Source organism: Terrapene carolina, unplaced genomic scaffold (genome assembly GCF_002925995.2).
Source record: "Terrapene carolina triunguis isolate 2854851 unplaced genomic scaffold, T_m_triunguis-2.0 Scaffold62, whole genome shotgun sequence".
Taxonomy (NCBI): domain Eukaryota; kingdom Metazoa; phylum Chordata; order Testudines; family Emydidae; genus Terrapene; species Terrapene triunguis.
Window position 1 is genome coordinate 64,966,562 of NW_020664413.1, and position 18,598 is coordinate 64,985,159.

The 18,598-nt window shown below is 44.8% G+C and overlaps 1 protein-coding gene across 1 annotated transcript in view; it reads right to left on the reverse strand.

Moving 5' to 3' along the window:
* Positions 1-15,730, reverse strand: part of ABCA12 (ATP binding cassette subfamily A member 12) — a 125,960-nt gene extending 110,230 nt beyond the window's left edge. Inside the window, exons 1-2 of the mRNA XM_024206873.2 lie at positions 15,662-15,730; positions 12,753-12,846 (exon numbers count right to left, since the gene is read on the reverse strand). Of these exons, the coding sequence (XP_024062641.2) occupies positions 12,753-12,846; positions 15,662-15,730 (163 nt within the window). The remainder of the gene's footprint in view (positions 1-12,752; positions 12,847-15,661) is intronic.
* Positions 15,731-18,598: the final 2,868 nt, after the last annotated feature.

An 18,598-nucleotide genomic window follows, 5' to 3' on the forward strand; every position in this document is an offset into this window, starting at 1 on the left:
TTCGAATTATCTAAATTCGGATTAATCCTGTAGTGTAGACATACCCAAAGGGGGATGGAGCTACCAGTGCCTGTCCTCCGGCCTCAACATGCGTGGGAAAGGCAGGATCAGCCTCACAGTGGCTGCATTCCCCTTGCTCCCCCACATCCCGTGTTCAGTGATCCATGATCCATGTAGCCAGCCCAGGGGAGTAAGTGGGTGCCTTTATGTCCCCGTCCTCCCTTGTGCAATGCCATAGCCAGGGCCAGAATTGAGACTAAGGGTATTGCAATAAAACACCTGTGGCTGGCCCATGTCAGCTGACAGGCCCACAGGGCTCGGGCTGCAGGGCTGTAAACCTGCCATGTAGACATTTGGGGTCGGTCTGGGTCCTGGGCTCTGGGACTCCGTGAGGCAGGAGGGTCCCAGAGCCAGGCTCCAGCCCAAGCCTGAACATCGACATTGACATTTTATAGCCCCACACGCCCAAGTCAGCTGACCCAGGCCAGCCGCGGGTGTTTTATTGCAGTGTAGGGATAGCCAAAGACCCAGATCCTCAACGGTGTTTAGATACCTAACTCTGGTTGATTTCAATGGGGTCTACATGATTAGAGAGGCCAGCATTTTAAATACAGTTTGCCCTGCCCTGCCCTTTGCCAGCCAACACAGCTCATTAAAGGCCCTTATTTTCAATGACGGCACCTCTAGTAAATCCTGAAGCTCTTTCACTTAATCACAGCATATAAGAAGAGATGCACAAATAATAAAAAACACCTGGCAAAGAAGGCTGCTCTTATTTCTTACACGGAAATGAGTCACCCACCTGAAAGCTCTGTGCGGCCTGTAATGGCAATTGATTAGCTTGCCCTTTAACCACAACAGACGACCAGTCACGCCTTTCCCTGATCTGGTCACCGCTTTCTCTCCATCTCTTTTATGGGCCCTAGCATTAGATCTATTACGTGTATTAGCGGTCAGCAATGCCTGCAAAGCTGAAACGACAGCCTGAACGGTCCCAGTGGTAACATCAGTGTTAGCCACATACCGAACGCTCGGAACATACGGCTCTGAGTCAATGGGATAAATACATTGAAATCTAGGCAATCTAAAGAGAACGTTTTCCTTGCATTCCAGAACCCAGGTTTTCATCTCCAAGGGTAACCCTTGGGTGAGTGTGTGTTACAGGGCTCCGCTGTGACAATCCAGAGAGGATACTTGTTGTGCTGCCCCCAACTATAGAGCCTGGGCCCTTTAGCTCAAGCTGTAGTGGCACGTGCATTTAGCTCTGCAGGTTCCCGGGTCAATCTACAGTGTTTCAGCCATGATGGTGACTGGCACATCAACGCCCTGAGAGGCTGATGCCTTCATATCAATGTCTCAAAGGCACCAGCTGTGGGCTGTATTCCACCCACTTTATGCCATTGCTGGAGGCTCCGACAAACAGATCCTTGTTGCACCTGCCCTGGATCCAGCCGCTTGTTTTTCCTGTTGTGTGCCATTGCTGGTCTGGTCCCTTAAAGGCACAGTCCACTACACTGTACCTTGGTGTAGAAATGAGGAGAGAACAGCAAAAGTGCCTTGAAGCTGTTTTTGCACCTCCTGGACTTGCAGCCCCCCACTCCCTCCACCAGGTAAGGTACAGCAGCCACAAGGCTAGGGGTAACTAAGGGCTGTACTGTGGCCCAGAACAGCTGGAATGTGATGTGCAGCTGCCATGCCCACTCATTCCTCCAGCTCGCCTCTGGCAGGTCTTCTATGCTGGGGCTGCAAGGGTTGGTAACACAGAGCCCCTGGCACTGGGGGCATTCCCTACCATCTTTACAGCCTCTTTATGCCAGTGGAGCATGTTACTGGGCTAATTCACCTCTGACCACTCCTGGTCTCTCTGAGAGCACCCCTCTAGCTGTCACCTTTCTCAAGATGGAATCATGCCATTTTCCCACTCTTAGACCAGGCCACCAACCCCTGTGATCAACCGTGATTCCCAGCAGATCTGACTTCTGTTCAATACCCGCAGTTCATTTCCCTCTGGGGCAATGACTGTGGTAACCAGCGACCCGACGGCTTTCTTAAAGGCAAGTATTATTTATCTGGGACAAAAGCATTTCCAAGAAAGGTTTCAGAGTGGTAGCCGTGTTACTCTATATCAGCAAAAAGAACAAGGAGTACTTGTGGCACCTTAAAGACTAACAAATTCATTTGAGCATAAGCTTTCGTGGGCTAAAACCCACTTCATCGGATGCATGCAGTGGAAAATACAGTAGGAAGATATATATACACAGAGAACATGAAAAAATGGGGTTTGCCATACCAACTCTAATGAGAGTAAACAATTAAGGTGAGCAATTATCAGCAGGAGGGAAAAAAAACTTTTGTAGTGATAATCAGGATGGCCCATTTCCAACAGTTGACAAGAAGGCGTGAGTAACAGTAGGGGGGAAAAATTAGCATGGGGGAAATAGGTTTTACTTTGTATAATGACCCATCCACTCCCAGTCTTTATTTAAGCCTAATTTTGTAGAATATCAGGGTTAGGAGGGACCTCAAGAGGTCATCTAGGCCAACCCCCTGCTCAAAGCAGGACCATACCCCAGACAGATTTTTATCTCAATTCCCTAAATGGCTCCTTTAAGGATTGAACTCACAACTCTGGGTTTAGCAGGCCAATGCTCAAACCACTGAGCTATCCCGCTCCCCAATTTAATGGTGTCCAGTTTGCAAATTAATTCCAATTCTGCAGTTTCTCGTTGGCGTCTGTTTTTGAAGTTTTTTTGTTGGAGTATTGCGACTTTGAGGTCTGTAATTGAGTGACCAGGGAAGTTGCAGTGTTCTCCGGCTGGTTTTTGAATGTTATAATTCTTGACGTCTGATTTGTGTCCATTTATTCTCTTGCATAGAGACTGTCCGGTTTGGCCAATGTACATGTACTGCCATGTACTGTACAAACCGTTACAGTGGGTATGGCAACACCCATTGTTTCATGTTCTCTGTGTATATATATCTTCCTACTGTATTTTCCACTGCATGCATCCGATGAAGTGGGTTTTAGCCCACGAAAGCTTATGCTCAAATAAATTTGTTAGTCTCTAAGATGGCACAAGTACTCCTGTTCTTTTTATTTCAGAGAAAACAGATCTTAAAACAACAGACGATATGTGGGGCGCAGGGAGCCGTGATGGGGCAGCCAGGTTCCTGGTGGGGAGCAGGAAGTTGGGCTACTGGCAGGGAGCTGCACACAGAGCTGAGAGCCCGGGCTCTCAGCCCCCCACACTGCCCCTCTTAAGTCAGTGGAAGCTGTTCTGGTGAGGACACGAATCACCGACAGAAGAAGGGCAGTGTGGACATGAATCACCGCAGTAATTACTGCGGTGGCTGTAAATCAACCTAACATAGGTCGACTTAAATGTATAGTGTAGGCATGCCCTTAGTAACCAGGCTCCATATCAGTATTCTTCTGTGATTACAAAGCATCACCACATCCATCACAGAGCAGAAACCAGGAAGTTCTGAGCTTTCACCTCAACTCTGCCTCTGGCTGGCTATATGGCCTTTGGTAAGCCCCAGCCCCAAGGGGCACCCAGGGCAGGAGTTGTAACTCAGAGAATCCCTTGCTTTGTGGAGGAAACAATTTACAGCAGCGGCAGCCCTTTACTGAGTGCAGCGAACTCCCCCACTCACATCAGCTCAGCTGCACTGGCCCATCCACGGCGGAGAAATTGGAACTGCTTTGCAACCTTTAAATGGAACATTCATTATCATCATCAACACTGAATTTTGCATTATTTCTACTGCTATGCAATAGCTCAGCAGACCTTGGGGGCGGGGGGTCCCAGAAATACTCAAAGCCCTGTAAGTCATATAATTCTCCCCTGTGCACAGTATGTCTTTCTGTCACTAAAAGCATGTGGCAACACATCCAAGGAAATGCCTGCCCTAGTGTTTCCCCTGCAGCAGCAATAACGACAGTTCACAGCAGCATCTTTTTATCAAAGTGGTTTCACCCACCATGACAATATGATTCAGAACCCAGAGTTTTATCTTTTTAATAAGACATCCCATGGAACTCTGCCTTTGCTAGCAATGAAACACACTGCATTCACACCCCTCTCGGTCAAAATCATGTTCCCTCTCTAAAAACACTTTAGGTTTCTTAATTCTTTACTAACTCTTAAAGAAAAGTACAAAATCCCAACCAAACAAAACTCACACCACAATGAGCTGCAAACCTACACCTGGATCCAGCTGGTCGGTTTCCGCACCCATGGAGAGACATATTAGGCCACATCTGCAGCTGCTGGAAATCAGCATAGCTTGATTATAGCGGTGATTGGGCACCGGAATGCCTGTTCCCCAGGAAATCCCAACATTTTGACAGTTGTTTTAGTTCCAAATTGGAACAAAAAGTCAAAACATTTGAAATGTCCTGCGGAATGGAAATTCCAAAAGAAAAAATTGATTTGAAACCATCAAAATGTTTCATTTTGATAGAAAAAAAAACACTTTGCTTTGATTATGCTGAAACATTATAAATTATTATTGATTATATATAAAACATTAGCATTAATATTTGAATAGGATATAAAAGTTTAATCAAAATATCTTGAAACAACCAAGTCTAAAAAGAAACTTTTCTACTGTATCAAAATGAAATGTTTTGACATTATTAAAACAGTAAAGTCAAAATGGTTCATTTTGACACTTGTCCACCTCAAATTCTGTCAAAATCAATATGTTCACATGAAATGTTTCGGTTTTGACAAAACTGCATTTTCTGATGGAAAAACTGTTCCATCGAAAATTTTTCAACCTGTTCTACTCAACTGAAGCCACTAAAGCTACACGGATTTGCACCAGAAGAGGATTTGGTCTGCTGATTTCATCGGCGCTTCCCATGAGCACAGGGGTCCTCTTGCAGGATTGGGGCCCAGAGGAATACAGCCATGCAAACATGACATGCTTAACTATATTCATGCGAGAATGTTCATTGAAGTCAATGAGACTGCTCATGCGAGGGAAGGTAAGCATGCACTTAAGTGTTTGTAGGATCAGGGCCATCATTACCAACACCAGGCAAAGGAAATCAAACTTACATATCTTGCATTTTCTACTTTAAACTTCCAGAGGTTTGTCTCTTTTACTTATTAATTTAGGGACAGGAAAAACCAGCACAGGAGCATGAGGTAATGGTAAATGCTAATGACAAACGTAGAGCCAGATGCTCAGTTGGTTGTAAACTCACAGAGAGAAGCTGATTTACACCAGCTGAGGATCTGGCATGTAATCTATCGACCAATACACTTCTCTACCTTTTCCTTATTCTCTTTGATTGGCCACTCTCCAACCCTGGTTAAAATGCAGTCTTGGTATAAGAATATGCAACTCCCATTTGGAAGTTACACTGATTTATACCAGGACTGAATCTGCTCTGCTGACTCACTCATTGGCTTCCTACTACTGCTGTCCTTCATTAATTTCTTCTTATGTGTCTACATCCTGTATTTCTGGCTCTTTGTGGTTCACTTTTCCTCTTCGCGTTCTCTGTATTCATCTTCTGCCTTGCAGCACCTGCCAAAGTTAATATTCTGTCCTACAAGATGGATGGGGTCTGAATGGTTACTTCTCGGGCCTTAAAAATGTTTGTTCCTTGACATTTAAGAATATTTTTCCTCCCTCCCTGTTCATTCTTTATTTGGTTCAGGCAACTTTTATGATCTTTTCGTCCATCCTCCCTCCCTCCTTTCCTCACAGAACTACCACTTTCTTGGGGTAAGAAACTTCCCTTCCTCTCAAATTTGCCATACCATGCCATCATATTATAAACCTTATCCAGTCCTCCCATGCTCCATACATGAGACACATGGACTCCATAGAACACTCAACCTGTCAAATAGTGCATTGAACGTATTTGTGGATAAATTTGTTCATTAAAAAGCACTGTGTTTAATCTGAATGCTGTTTTGTCATTTGGAACTCATTAGATGTCTATTGTCATTTATATTTACTAAAATTTTACAAAATGTATAGTAAAAATATTTACATGAAAATTTACCTTGTTGGACTTTTCCACACAAAATGTTTAAATCTGCTGTGCATGCCATCTTCTCCCTTCCCCCATGCACAGGTCCCTCTCTCACTCTCTGCTCCCATCCCCATCATGTCCCTCCCTTATGTTGGCAAGGAACTGTGACTTTATTTCCTGGCCCAGTCATATGACCATGGTCAGGAAGATAAAGATCAACACCCCTGTCTCATGACACATGACTCCAGTGGCTACTGTTACACCCGTTGTGAAAAACATCAACTCCCTGCCTCCAGCCCAATGCTGCTTGGTGAAGCTCCAGAATTCATTGTTCCCAGCTTCAGATGTTCATTGCACTGTTCCCATAAGCCACACCCCAATCTGACATTCAGTCAGTTCATAACTTGGTGGTTACATTCCTGTCACCCATTTTTGCAGTTGTAGCCTCTCTAAGCTCTCTCAGTGTTTCATATGCACCATCCCTGTTTGGATCAGGACGCTGGTAGTACGCACTCCACCATGTTTTCACAAGCACAGATTCTACCTCATGTTCCTCCACCAAGAAATATTCATTTGATACAGGCTATGGCTACTTCTAGGTATATGGTTGCTCTCTTGGCTCTGCAACCTAAACCATCTCTTCTATTTAATTTATAACCAGGAATTGTGGTAACCCATTAATAATTCTCATCTCACCCTCTTTTAAAATTACCAAGTATATTCAGGTCTTATTCAGAATTTGCCCCAGGGCATGTCATGAGGTGATAAAAGGGGGCTATGGAGTGATGAGAGGTTAGAAACTGCTAACCTAATACCAGTGTTCCAGCTAGTCCATTTTTGCTTATTTGCCTTCTCATGGGCTATATGAGAACATGTAGCTTTTAATTCAGACTGCTGCATTATGTGCTTCTTCTTATGCTACTGAATTATTGCTCCTTGTTCAACTTCTTCCTTCCCCCAACCAGGGCTGTAGTTACTGTCTGCTTGCTTTTTAAAGGATATTTAGTTCCAGTGGAACTTCTGCCCTCTTCCTTAGAAGATTTCATTGTGTTACCTGAAAGCTGCTCAGAACTTCCCAGTCTTTCCCCAAGTCCATGTTTATCTCTTTAATTGGTGACTAAAACTTTATTGTGAAGAATAATTTGATAAAACTCTGTACAGAATGCAACTATTAACCTCCAGGCCTGGCATCCGATTGTTTATTAGACTGCAATTGGCAAAGCTAAAGAAAAATTTGGAAGTTTTGTTCAAATATTTGCCCATCAATGTGGATGCTTCTCCCAACCTTATCCAGGAAATCCTGACATGTTGGATCTACAGAAACAAGACTCTTCTACTTCCAGCTGGGCTGGACGTTGTACAAGAATAGCCTATCTCATTTTATTTTGGCACTTCCACAGTAAGTGGAAGTGCCACCTGGTTTCCAGGTGAAACCCAGAAATGCAGAGCAGTGGGGGACGTGAAATATAGTGAAAGAAATGTAGAATATTCATAAAAAGATTTGGTGTGAGGTTTTCAATGGTAGTTGAATGGGATCAAAATCCTTATTTTATCTGAACCTATACACCCATTTCTGGTATCAACCAGGTAGCATCAACTGATCCAGATGAGTCAAGATCTGAACCTTCCCAAATTAAAGTCAACTATTCAGCTAAAAGCACCTGTATGAATATGAGGTTTCGATTTGCTCCATTATAAGCATGAGGGCCAGACACTTAATAAGGTCCAGATCCAGAATTCCCTAAAGTTTGGGGGTTTCATATCCAGGGCCTTGGAGCAGGCCTCTCGCAGGCTGAATGAAAAAATATTGAAGTGCACAAAAATGGGAAGGAAGTTAAATGAACTCCTTCAATCCTTAGACAAATATCTGAATCTTGCTCTGGATAGAAGACTAAGGTTGTTCCTATTTTACCAAAACTCATTTGCTTATCCCTCCTTTATTTACATCGAGTGATGAGGCATTACCCCACACTATCAATATGGGGTAAACAGTCTTGTTAAAATATTGACCAGTTCTGCCCTAGCAACAACTCTGTGGCCTTTAAGGACTACTGACATAAGAGCCCTGGGCATCTCTTCAAAACATAGCTCTGACACCAAATATACATATTAAAAAATCAAACAACTTCAGAATTATCTGCTGACTGACCCAATAACTGGCTAGTCCATCCCTAGCTTTCTGAATCTGGTAGTAAGATATTACACATGAATACAGGGAAAAGGATCTCATCAAAAATGGTAGCAGCTCGTCTCTGCTGCCAGCAGTATGGTTTATTGTGACCAGGGGCGGCTCTATGTTTTTTGCCGCCCCAAGCACAGCAGGCAGGCGGCTTTCGGCGGCATGCCTGCAGGGGGTCCGCCAGTGCCGCGCCATCAGCGTCCCCGCCGCCGAATTGCCGCCGAAGCCGCGGGACCGGCGGACCTCCTGCAGGCATGCCGCCGAAAGCCGCCTGCCTGCCGCCCTCACAGCGACTGGCAGGCCGCCCCCCACGGCTTGCCGCCCCAGGCATGCGCTTGGTGCGCTGGTGCCTGGAGCCGCCCTTGATTGTGACATACTGACAAGAGTTGTTGGCATCTCTCCAAAAGTCAAGACTGAACTTGGCCCAGGAGAAATGAGCAGGCATCACCTACTGCTAAGAGTTTTACCATTGACTTCAATGGGAGCAGAGTGAGGTTGGTGCCGACTGCTTTTGGTAATCCCACTCTAACCAAGGCTTTTCCCCTTCATTTTCACAGCCATGATATCAGTGCCCTCTGTGGCCAGCTGGCTCCCACGTGGTCTTCTGCCTGAGCATACAGTCTGCTGGTAGCCTCATACAAACCATTCGTTGTGGTGATCTCAATCCAGTGCCTAATGCTCCACATAGCAACAATCACCATCGCAACCAACACGAACTGGCAGTCTGTCCCACAGAGAGGCCAGGGCTCAGCTCTATTGGCTGTCCCTGCACGACAGGTTTGTATCAGCAAGGAGAGAAGGTAACCTGCAACATCAATGAGCCCTGAACTAGCTCCCTAAACATTTGTGATGGGGGTTGCCACATTCTTAAGAGGGAGAACAAAGTATAACAGTCTGAAAACTCAAAACAAGTTTTCTAAACTATACAGATTCCAATTCTCAGGTTCGGCTGAACTGTGCCTTGGCAAGGAACCAGGGCAGGGAGCGAAGGTGGCCTTAAAGAACCAATCTAGCCAGCTGATCCTGAGGCAGACTCATCCCTTGGTGCAACTTATAGCCACCTGGGCTGCTTAGGTAGCTGCTAGAGACTTGTCTGCATGCTGTCCTTCAAGGTGCTTGTGATCTGCTTTGCCCTGGGGCAAAGGTTCTTCCCTCCTGTGTCACAACAAGTTATTTTAAAGTATCATTTGTTAAAAGAAAAACTTCAAAATGATCAAAAATGTCACCTTTTATCAAAGCTTTCCAATACGGAAGAGAACATGAAGCACTGCAGCTCCTGATAGCAAGGCCCCGACCCAGGAAAATTCAAGCACATGCTTAATTTTAAACACGTTTAGTCCTATTGCCTTTAATGAGCTTAACATTGAACACAAGGTCATGCCCTTGGTGTCTGGAAGCTGATTTTACAAGCTAATTTGGGGCTCATGAGTGACATCCTCACTCATTGAAATCAGCAGCAAAACTTCCCTTGACTTCAGTGGGGCCAGGATTTCACTGATGCTGAATTGGAAGTGCAGGTTTCCCCTGTACCACCCATGAAGTCAATGGGAGTTGAGGACGCTCAGCACGGTGCAGGATCCATTCTATTCATGTTCAGCTGTGATCATCCTCTCTGTAGTACCTGAGCGCTTTCCAGATGCGCCTTTGTGACTCGCATCTGTCACCTGGGGTTCTTTCTTTCTCTCTCCTTAGCCCCAAAGTGAAACTGTTCAGGGCTTTTAAAATTTCTATTATTAAAAAAAAATGTACTATATGTATCTGTCTGCTTCTGCTACACAGGTAGGACCCTATGTAAATCCTGGCTCACATGCCACAGACAAATTGTGTAACCTCTACTTTTAAACTGCGGCGTGGCATTTCGCAGTATTAATCTCAATAATGATTATCTCGTACCTCACGATCTCCCTCTTGAGTTACTAACTTAGAGCCCAATCCGGCAAGCAGAACTCCCCTCTGAGGCCAATGGGAGTTCCACACTCGGCGGGCTTTCAGCATCCACCTCAGTCCTTGCTCACGGCAGAACATCCCTCCCACTTTGTACGTTACAATACAAATGTGTCGGGGCCGAGGTTAGACTCAAGATTGGCTTGCAACACAAGGATCATCTTTCTCTCTGCACTACTCCCTACGCCCAAGATTACTAGTGCCAAAAACAGGGACATGCTGGATGATGGAAAGTGGGGCAAAGACTTCATGGGCAGGGAGGAGAGCATTCTTCATGGAGGGCCCTCAGATGAGGGACCCTTTCAGGGCAGAAATGAGGTACATTCCTATCACATTAAGAGCACACAGTGCATAGTTCTGCTCTGTGCACAGGCCCTTCCTATGCAAAGCAGGCTGTGAATCAACCCAGTGACATCTTCTTTGTAAACTGTATCGAGCACGATTCCTCAGAAAGTCCATGTCATTGGAAGAGCGGAGATTATGGTCTAACTGGAGTGCAATGTACTTGTACTTGGCAATTCAGTGATGGGTGCATTGTAACTGGGCAGCTAAGCAAGAATATCAAACAGTTGTCTGAATCTGGTTGTTGTTTTCAAGACATCATGCAATGAATAGAGGATGGGGATCAGTCTCCTAAGGAGAGCATATACTGAGAATAGAAAGATGTGAGACGGCAACAGAAAGGAAAGCAAAGGAGTAGAATAAAAAAGTGGAGGAGCGGGATAGGAAGGTGTGGTGGGGTAGGGCAAGTGCCAGTCAGGGCTAGGAGTTTAATTTATGTTCCTCGGCAGACTGAGTGGGTTAAGCCCTTAGGGATAGATTCTATCTTGTACACATTCCCATGACCCGTAAGACCATCTGGGTTGCCTGTGTGGTGCGGGATGATGTTTTTTCCATAGTTACTATGCAGACTAGTTAATTTTTCTACTCCGAGAGTGAATATTTTACTAGGCATAGCAAATAATTGTACCTGACCCATTTTGGCTCTTTTTCTGTTCCTGAATGATCTGCGAACAGCATATTATTATTATTATCTGTACTGTTGTTGCAGCTAGAGGCATCAGTCTGCGCTAGGTGCTGTACGGGCCTGCAATAAAAAGATACTCCCTACCCCAAAAACCTCCCAATCTATTTATTCATTATTGAACATTAGTCACTGAATTATTCCAGACCAGTCGATTGCCTGTCCTATGGAGAATTTGATATTAAGATTTGAGCTGTGTTAGTCTTGACTGGACATAGTTGCAGATCTCATGGTACTTTTAGGTTCCCTGATTAGATGAGATTAGCTCTTAGACTGAGGTTTTCAGTGAGAATCTTTAAGCATACAAAAGTCGGTGTCTGAGAAGCTCGTTCTATCTCTCTGCAGCTTATTCTCTTTCCTGACTGTGCTAGCTACATGTAATAATCTGTCCATTGCTACATGAGTGTAAACAATTCCTTACCTATGCTCAGTGATTGCAGCCTTAAAAATATGCACTGGAGCCGGTCAGGAAGCACTGGGTGCTATAGCCCTGCCCCTGCCCCTTCTCTCCTATCCCATGTCCCACTCCCGCCACGCACCCTACATCAGCACTTGCAAGGGAGTCCTTAGAAGGCAGATTTATGGCTGTTTCTGTGGTGGCTGCACCAGGGGAATCCTGCTTTGGACAGATACAGGGCTTTTAGGGCCCTTTACAGTGCTACAGTCCTTTCCCGTGCTGTAACAGGGCCACAGCAGGGAGAAGGATTTCACCCCACATTTCCAAGTGTTCCTCTGTAACTACGAGAGCTAAAAACCTACTTTTTTACAAAAATGAAAGCCGAGCATGTAGTCACATGACTCCCAGAGGTGAGGCTTTCCAACAAAACAGCAAATATTGCTCATCTTATGATAAAATCCCAAGAGTTGGCAACACTGGTTATATGCAAACAAAATGGAATGCGTTTAGCACCAGATCTTCAGCTGACATAAAGAGACAGATCTCTTTCATCCATTGGTGAAGCACTGGAATGAGTTACCTAGGGAGGTGTTGGAATCTCCTTCCTTAGAGGTTTTTAAGGTCAGGCTTGATGAAGCCCTGGCTGGGATGATTTAGTTGGGGATTGGTCCTGCTTTGAGCAGGGGGTTGGACTAGATGACCTGCTGAGGTCCCTTCCAATCCTGATATTCTATGATTCTATGATTTACACCAGCTAAGGATATGGGCCCAGATCCATAGAAGTATTTAGGTTCCTAACTTCTGAATACAATGGAAGTTAGAAGCCTAAATACCCTCGTGGATCTGGGCGCGGGCCGTTAGCTTTGTACTTACTTTCTTTGCTGAATAGGAATGTCTCATACTGCCCTCTCTCCCTTTGTTTATCTAGGGGTTTATATTGCCCCCCATTACAGTAGTATCTGAGCAGATCTCAATGCGGAATATGTGTAAACCCCCTTTCTAACTATGAAGGTAATATGAAAGACCTGTAAATAAAAATAACCTCAGAAGAGCATAGACGTTTTGTATGCAGCATTCTGTACCTAAGGAAATTTCAGCTGGAAATGACAGAGAATTGTACATGTAAAGGAACCAAATACTTCAAAGTAATACTTCAGTCACTGAAATGGGAATTAAATCCCAAAGAAATAGAAATGTTCCAGTTACTTACAGTTTGGTTGAGGCTCCGGAGGGAATTTGATTCGGACAATAGCCAGGATTATAAAAACAATCAAAGGCCAGGAAATTAAGGTGAACGACCAAAGCTATAAAACAGTAATAAAGGCATATGTGTTATATTGGTTGTATTGGTGAGCACCAGAACTTGGTTACAAAGTACAATTACCAATATGTATGTATCATAATTAGTATGCTGTAAATAGTGGTTGTCTTGTTTTGAGAGGCAGTGTCGCTTCGGGTTTGTCTTCACTACGGAGCTAAACTGGCGCCTCTGCAATCGATGCAGTGGCATCAATTTTGCGAGTCTAGTGAAGACATGCTCAATCGATGAGAGAGCATTCTCCCACCGATTTCTGTACTCCACCTCAACGAGAGGCAGAAGCAATGTTGGCGGGAGAGCGTCTCCCGTCGACATAACGTAGTGTGGACCCCACGGTAAGTAGATCTAAGCTACGTCGACTTGTGTTACACTACTAACGTAACTCAAATTGCGTAGCTTAGATCAACCAGCAACTGTAGTGAAGACAAGCCCTTAGTGGCTAGAACAGGGATATGGAAAAGTAGGGTTCTACTCTCGTCTCTGCTGCTGGGTGAGCTTGGGCAAATCACTTGTAAAGTGGAGATGAGGATAGTGACCTCCAAGCGCTTTGACATCTACTGATGATAAAAACTGGGTATTACTATTATATGTACACTATTAAAAACCAGGTAGTCTTTATAAGGGCAATAAAATTGCAAAATGACCTTAAGGTGATTCACTTGGAAATACCAAAACACAGGAAGGTTCATCTCTTAGATGGAGATAATGCTATACACATTGAGATAGTGCTAGACAATAGTAATGGCAGGGTATCAAAGTTCCTGGGATGGTGGTTATTATGCCAGAAGTCAAAGCATGAGAGGATTGGTTTACTGTCAATTGTGCCCAAAGCCGACCCATTTTAAACATATTTTTCAACAATATTCACACTTTTTGAAAAAAGCTATTACCCACACAGTTTTCCAAAAGGTGATGAAATGTTCTCTTTACTGAAAACCCAGAGGTAGGCCCATTGCCTAGGAGCTTGATTCATCTCTGAGATACACCATCAGAGGGAGGATGAATTAGAGGAACTCCAGCAAGGCCAATGGGGCTCATGTGGACTTACGCCCGTGTAACTGACAGCAGAGCTGATTTCTAGGAGTGGGACAGAGAGTCTTTGCATTGTCCAGTGAGGGAAACAACTCCACCAAATCAGACACAGGAAAATGCTCCTTCCCATTCAGCGGCTATTTGCACAGTTTCAGCATTTAGCAACATTTTAGCCTTTAGAGACAACTGATTTACATGCCTTTTCTTCTCTGTGCTATTTAGAATACCAGTATGTGACTGAAAATAGTACCTTTATCATTCTTTTACATTATTACCCACTTTCTCCTCCTCCCCTGCAATCAAATCTCTGATGCATGTTGTTTAATTAAGAATACCTTGAGCATGTACACACACACACTCGCATTATTACTAATGTAAACTCCTGCAACGTAATTGCAGGCCAGGGTGTTGGGAGCAGCACAAGAATCAATGATAGACAAATAGATACTGCTGCTTATGAGGAGGCTAGGAAGATCTGCAGGGCTGCTGGGTGCACCATGGGAGGAAATGAATTATGAGTTTCTCTCTATAGACAAGTCCTTGTTCCTTACAGTTTGGGGCCAAAATGGCCCCAGGTTCACCATCTGCGAGAAGTCTCCCCTTAGCAGCACTCTCTTGACAGAATTAGATTTAGCTGCAGACATAAGAACAGCCATACTGGGTCAGACCAAAGGTCCATCTAGCCCAGTATCCTGTCTAATGACAATGGCCAGTGCCAGGTGCCCCCAAGGGAATGAACAGAACAAGTAATCATCAAGTGATCCATCTGTTGTCGCCCATTCCCAGCTTCTGGCAAACAGAGGCTAGAGACACCATCCATGCCCATCCTGGCTAATAGCCACTGATGGACCTAATCTCCATGAATTTATCTAGTTCTTTTTTTAACCCTGTTATAGTCTTGGACTTCACAATATCCTCTGGCAAGGAGTTCCACAGGTTGACTGTATGTTGTGTGAAGAAATACTTCCTTTTGTTTGTTTTAGACCTGCTGCCTATTAATTTTATTTGGTGACCCCTAGTTCTTGTGTTCTGAGAAGGAGTAAATAACACTTCATTATTTACTTTCTCCACACCAGTCATGATTTTAGAGACTTCAATCATATCCCCCCTTAGGTGTCTCTTTTCCAAGCTGAAAAGTCCAAATCTTATTAATCTCACCTCATATGGAAGCTGTTCCAGACCCCTAATCATTTTGTTGCCCTTTTCTGTACCTTGCACTCTGCCCACCTGGAGCTAGCAGCAGGATCAGGTCCTTAGTTCAGACAATGAACATATCAGATATGGCCATGTTCCTGCATCGGGTCCTGCCAGCATGGACCTCTGGACCCCTGTAGAGCCCCCATTGACTTCCGTGGAGCTTCACCTGGGTGCTCAGGGTCCATACTGGTGGATCCCGATGCAGGACCAGAGCCTTTCATAGAACCATAGAATGTCAGGGTTGGAAGGGACCTCAGGAGGTCATCTAGTCCAACCCCCTGCTCAAAGCAGGACCAATCCCCAGACAGATTTTTGCCCCAGATCCCTAAATGGCCCCCTCAAGGATTAAACTCACAACCTGGGTTTAGCAGGCCAATGCTCAAACCACTGAACTATCCCTCCCTGACTTCAGCTGATGCAAAAATACAAGTTTTCACTTCCAGCCTCTCCTCCTCTCTCTGCACCTGTCACTTGCTCCCAAAGGCTTTAAAAACCACCGAACTTCCCTTCCCTCCATTCCGTTGCCTCAGACTCTCTCCTCACCCCTCCAGCAGCTTCATTTTCATACTCACAGGCTGCCTCTTGACGCTCAGCCAATTCTTCCACAGCAGGATCCGCAAGTGCTGAAAGAGTGAAGCCATCCTTGGGAGAGCCCAAGCAAAAGCAGACGAGCAGCTTCCTCTCTCTCCCCCCAGTCTCAGAAAGCAAAAATTTATGCTCTGACCCAACCAGATTTGCTGCGTCCAGCATACGAGCCCCTTCCTCCTCCCCACAGCATAGCTTTGGAGCGGCTACCTGAGCCACTCGTCGCTGCTGTATTCCCAGTAAATCTAGCTCCTTTCTCTACTGCAATAGCTCCCAGCAAATTCAACAGGTTATTCTTCTAATGGTGAGGAGACAGACGCAGCAGCCTGTAGTGGCTTGTGTTAATTATAATATCCAGTCTCTCTTAACTGTGCTTTGTTCAATCCCGGAGTGATAAAATGGGTGGCATTCCAAGATGCGTCTGCTGAAGTTGCTACACGCCTTGATGAAACTACCTATCTGCCCACACATTGCACCTGAGGAAGAGGTGTCATAAAAAATTCATCAGTAGGCTGCTTGCCAGGCCTGTATGACCGGTCATATTTCTCTGCCCTCCTTTAACTCACACACAATGACTGGGAGTCAAAAACAGCAGCAGCAGCATGTGCGTTCTTTGCTTAGCTAAAGTCAAATTAGCCGTATCTACATGGAGGTTCTCCATTAAATCTAAACTGAAAGGAAATTATTATAAGAATGTTAAGGATGGAAAAATACATTCATTGCATGTAAAATTCAACCATCATGGACTGATCCAAACAGGGCCGGCTTTAGGCCAATTCCACCAATTCCCCTGAATCGGGCCCCGCGCCTAAGAGGGCCCTGCGCCCAGTGGCAAGGCCACCCCAGAGCGGGGGGCAAGTGGCAGAGAATCCCTTCCTTGGCTAGAGGCGCCTTTTTAATTTTTACTCACCTGGTGGCGTTCCGTGTCTTTGGTGGCACTTTGGCGGCGGGTCCTTCACTCGCTCCGGGTCTTTGGCGGCACTTTGGCGGCGGGTCCTTCAGTGCCACCGAAGACCCGGAGCGAGTGAAGGACCCACCACCAAAGACTAGGAGCGCGGCCCGCTGAGTACAAGCCCCACGTGTTGTTTGTACGTGTTGTTTTTTTTTAGTCATCCCTGTCTGGGCCCCGTCGAAACTGTTCGAATCCAGCCCTGCACTTCCTAAAGCCGGCCCTGGATCCAAAGGCCCAAATTTCTAACTTGGGCTTCCTTCCTGTAGGCTCAATCGTGCAGTCTTCACTCAGGCAAAACTCTCATTGAACTCCATGTGACAGATGCAAGGTAATGGGAATTTTGCTGCAGGACTGAGCCTTTTGTGAGGTTAATTCAGATCACTGGTGTGATTTAAATATCATTTTTGTTAGCGAATTTTCATGCTAGTAGCTAGCTAACTAGGAAAATTAGACAGATAGCTAGATAGCTGGATAGCTGGAAAAGTAAAGATAGACAGCACAGTGGACAGCATCACCTCATACAAGACATCTAGCATGTATGAACAACTATGAATTGTGGAACTGATATGCAATTCGCTATGGAATAGCTCAACAGCTCAGCCAGGTGGGAGGATCTGGGCAGCTCTGATTCTATGTAGAAGAGGGCAGCTGCACACACACGTACATGGGCACCTTGCCTGGTAAGGCTGAGTTCATTCTCAAATTCAATGTAACTTAGCTGTGACTCAATCCCATAGTCAGGAGTTGGGAGAACAGCAGTGCAGTGAAACAGTGAGTGGGATTTATCTATTATAGTCTAAGGCCACTACTAGAGAAAAGTTGAGAGTAAAATCTTTGACCTGAAATCTCTCTTACTACAGAATCTTGAGGATTCAGGTAAAATGGGGCACACACCTACCCTCTCACTCAATCAAAACCATAACCTAGTCAGTGAGGTTTGGAAATAAAGTTGGGCCATAATCAGAATCAGTTATCTGAATTCTCCTAAAGTCTGGGGCTTGGGATAGCATAGGAGCTGGATTTGAAATACCCCTTGTTTTAGTTTTGCAAAGTCTATATGTCAACAGCAAGTCTATGTAAACCAAGACCACATCCAGTTTTGCTCATCTCCACATTTACATATAAGTCACTACGATTGTTAGCGACCTGAATAAATGTGGATTTGGGAATAGGACCCATCTATCTATTGACATTTTTATACTACACCGATCACCACATGATCTGGATACCTCACACAGTGGTCATAATCATGGAAGTCCCTTCTTACCAAAACCACAGGCTTCTAGCTCTTGAATTAAAAGATAGTCTTCCATATCTGTTAGATTAGAAGTATGAGAGAGTTTGTCTCTTTTGGTGGTGGAAGACACAAGATTTCAAGTTTCCAAGAGTTCAAAAGCTTGTTTCTTTCACCAGTTCAATAAAAGATATTACTTAACCCACCTCGTCTCTCTCATATCCTGGGACCAACATGGCGAAAAGAACACTGCAAGCACATTAAAGTATGACATCTATCTATCTTTCTAGTCAGCCACTAGACAGCTGTACAGTTCCAAACGGATACACACTCAGAACTGTGACGCAGTATTGTCTGAGCTTCTAAGCAGTCAGGAAGTTTCGTAAATTCACAGATTCTAAGGCCAGAAAGGACCATTGTGATTATCTAGTCTGTTCTCCTGTATAGCACAGGCCAGAGAACTGCCCCCAAATAATTCCTAGAGCAGAGCTTTTAAAAAAAACCATCCAATCTTGATTTGAAAATTGTCATTGATGGAGAATCCACCATGATCCCTGGTAAATTGTTCCAATGGTTAATTACTTCCACTGTCACTCATCACGGTGATGAGTGCAGTAGAAATGGATTGGTAAATAGGTAGATTAGACTGGATTTGGCTCCAGGAGTGGGCCGTTTCCTTGCCAAGAGAGAAATGAGTTGACACAGGATACTTAATCCTAATCTGTGTATTGCTTTAAA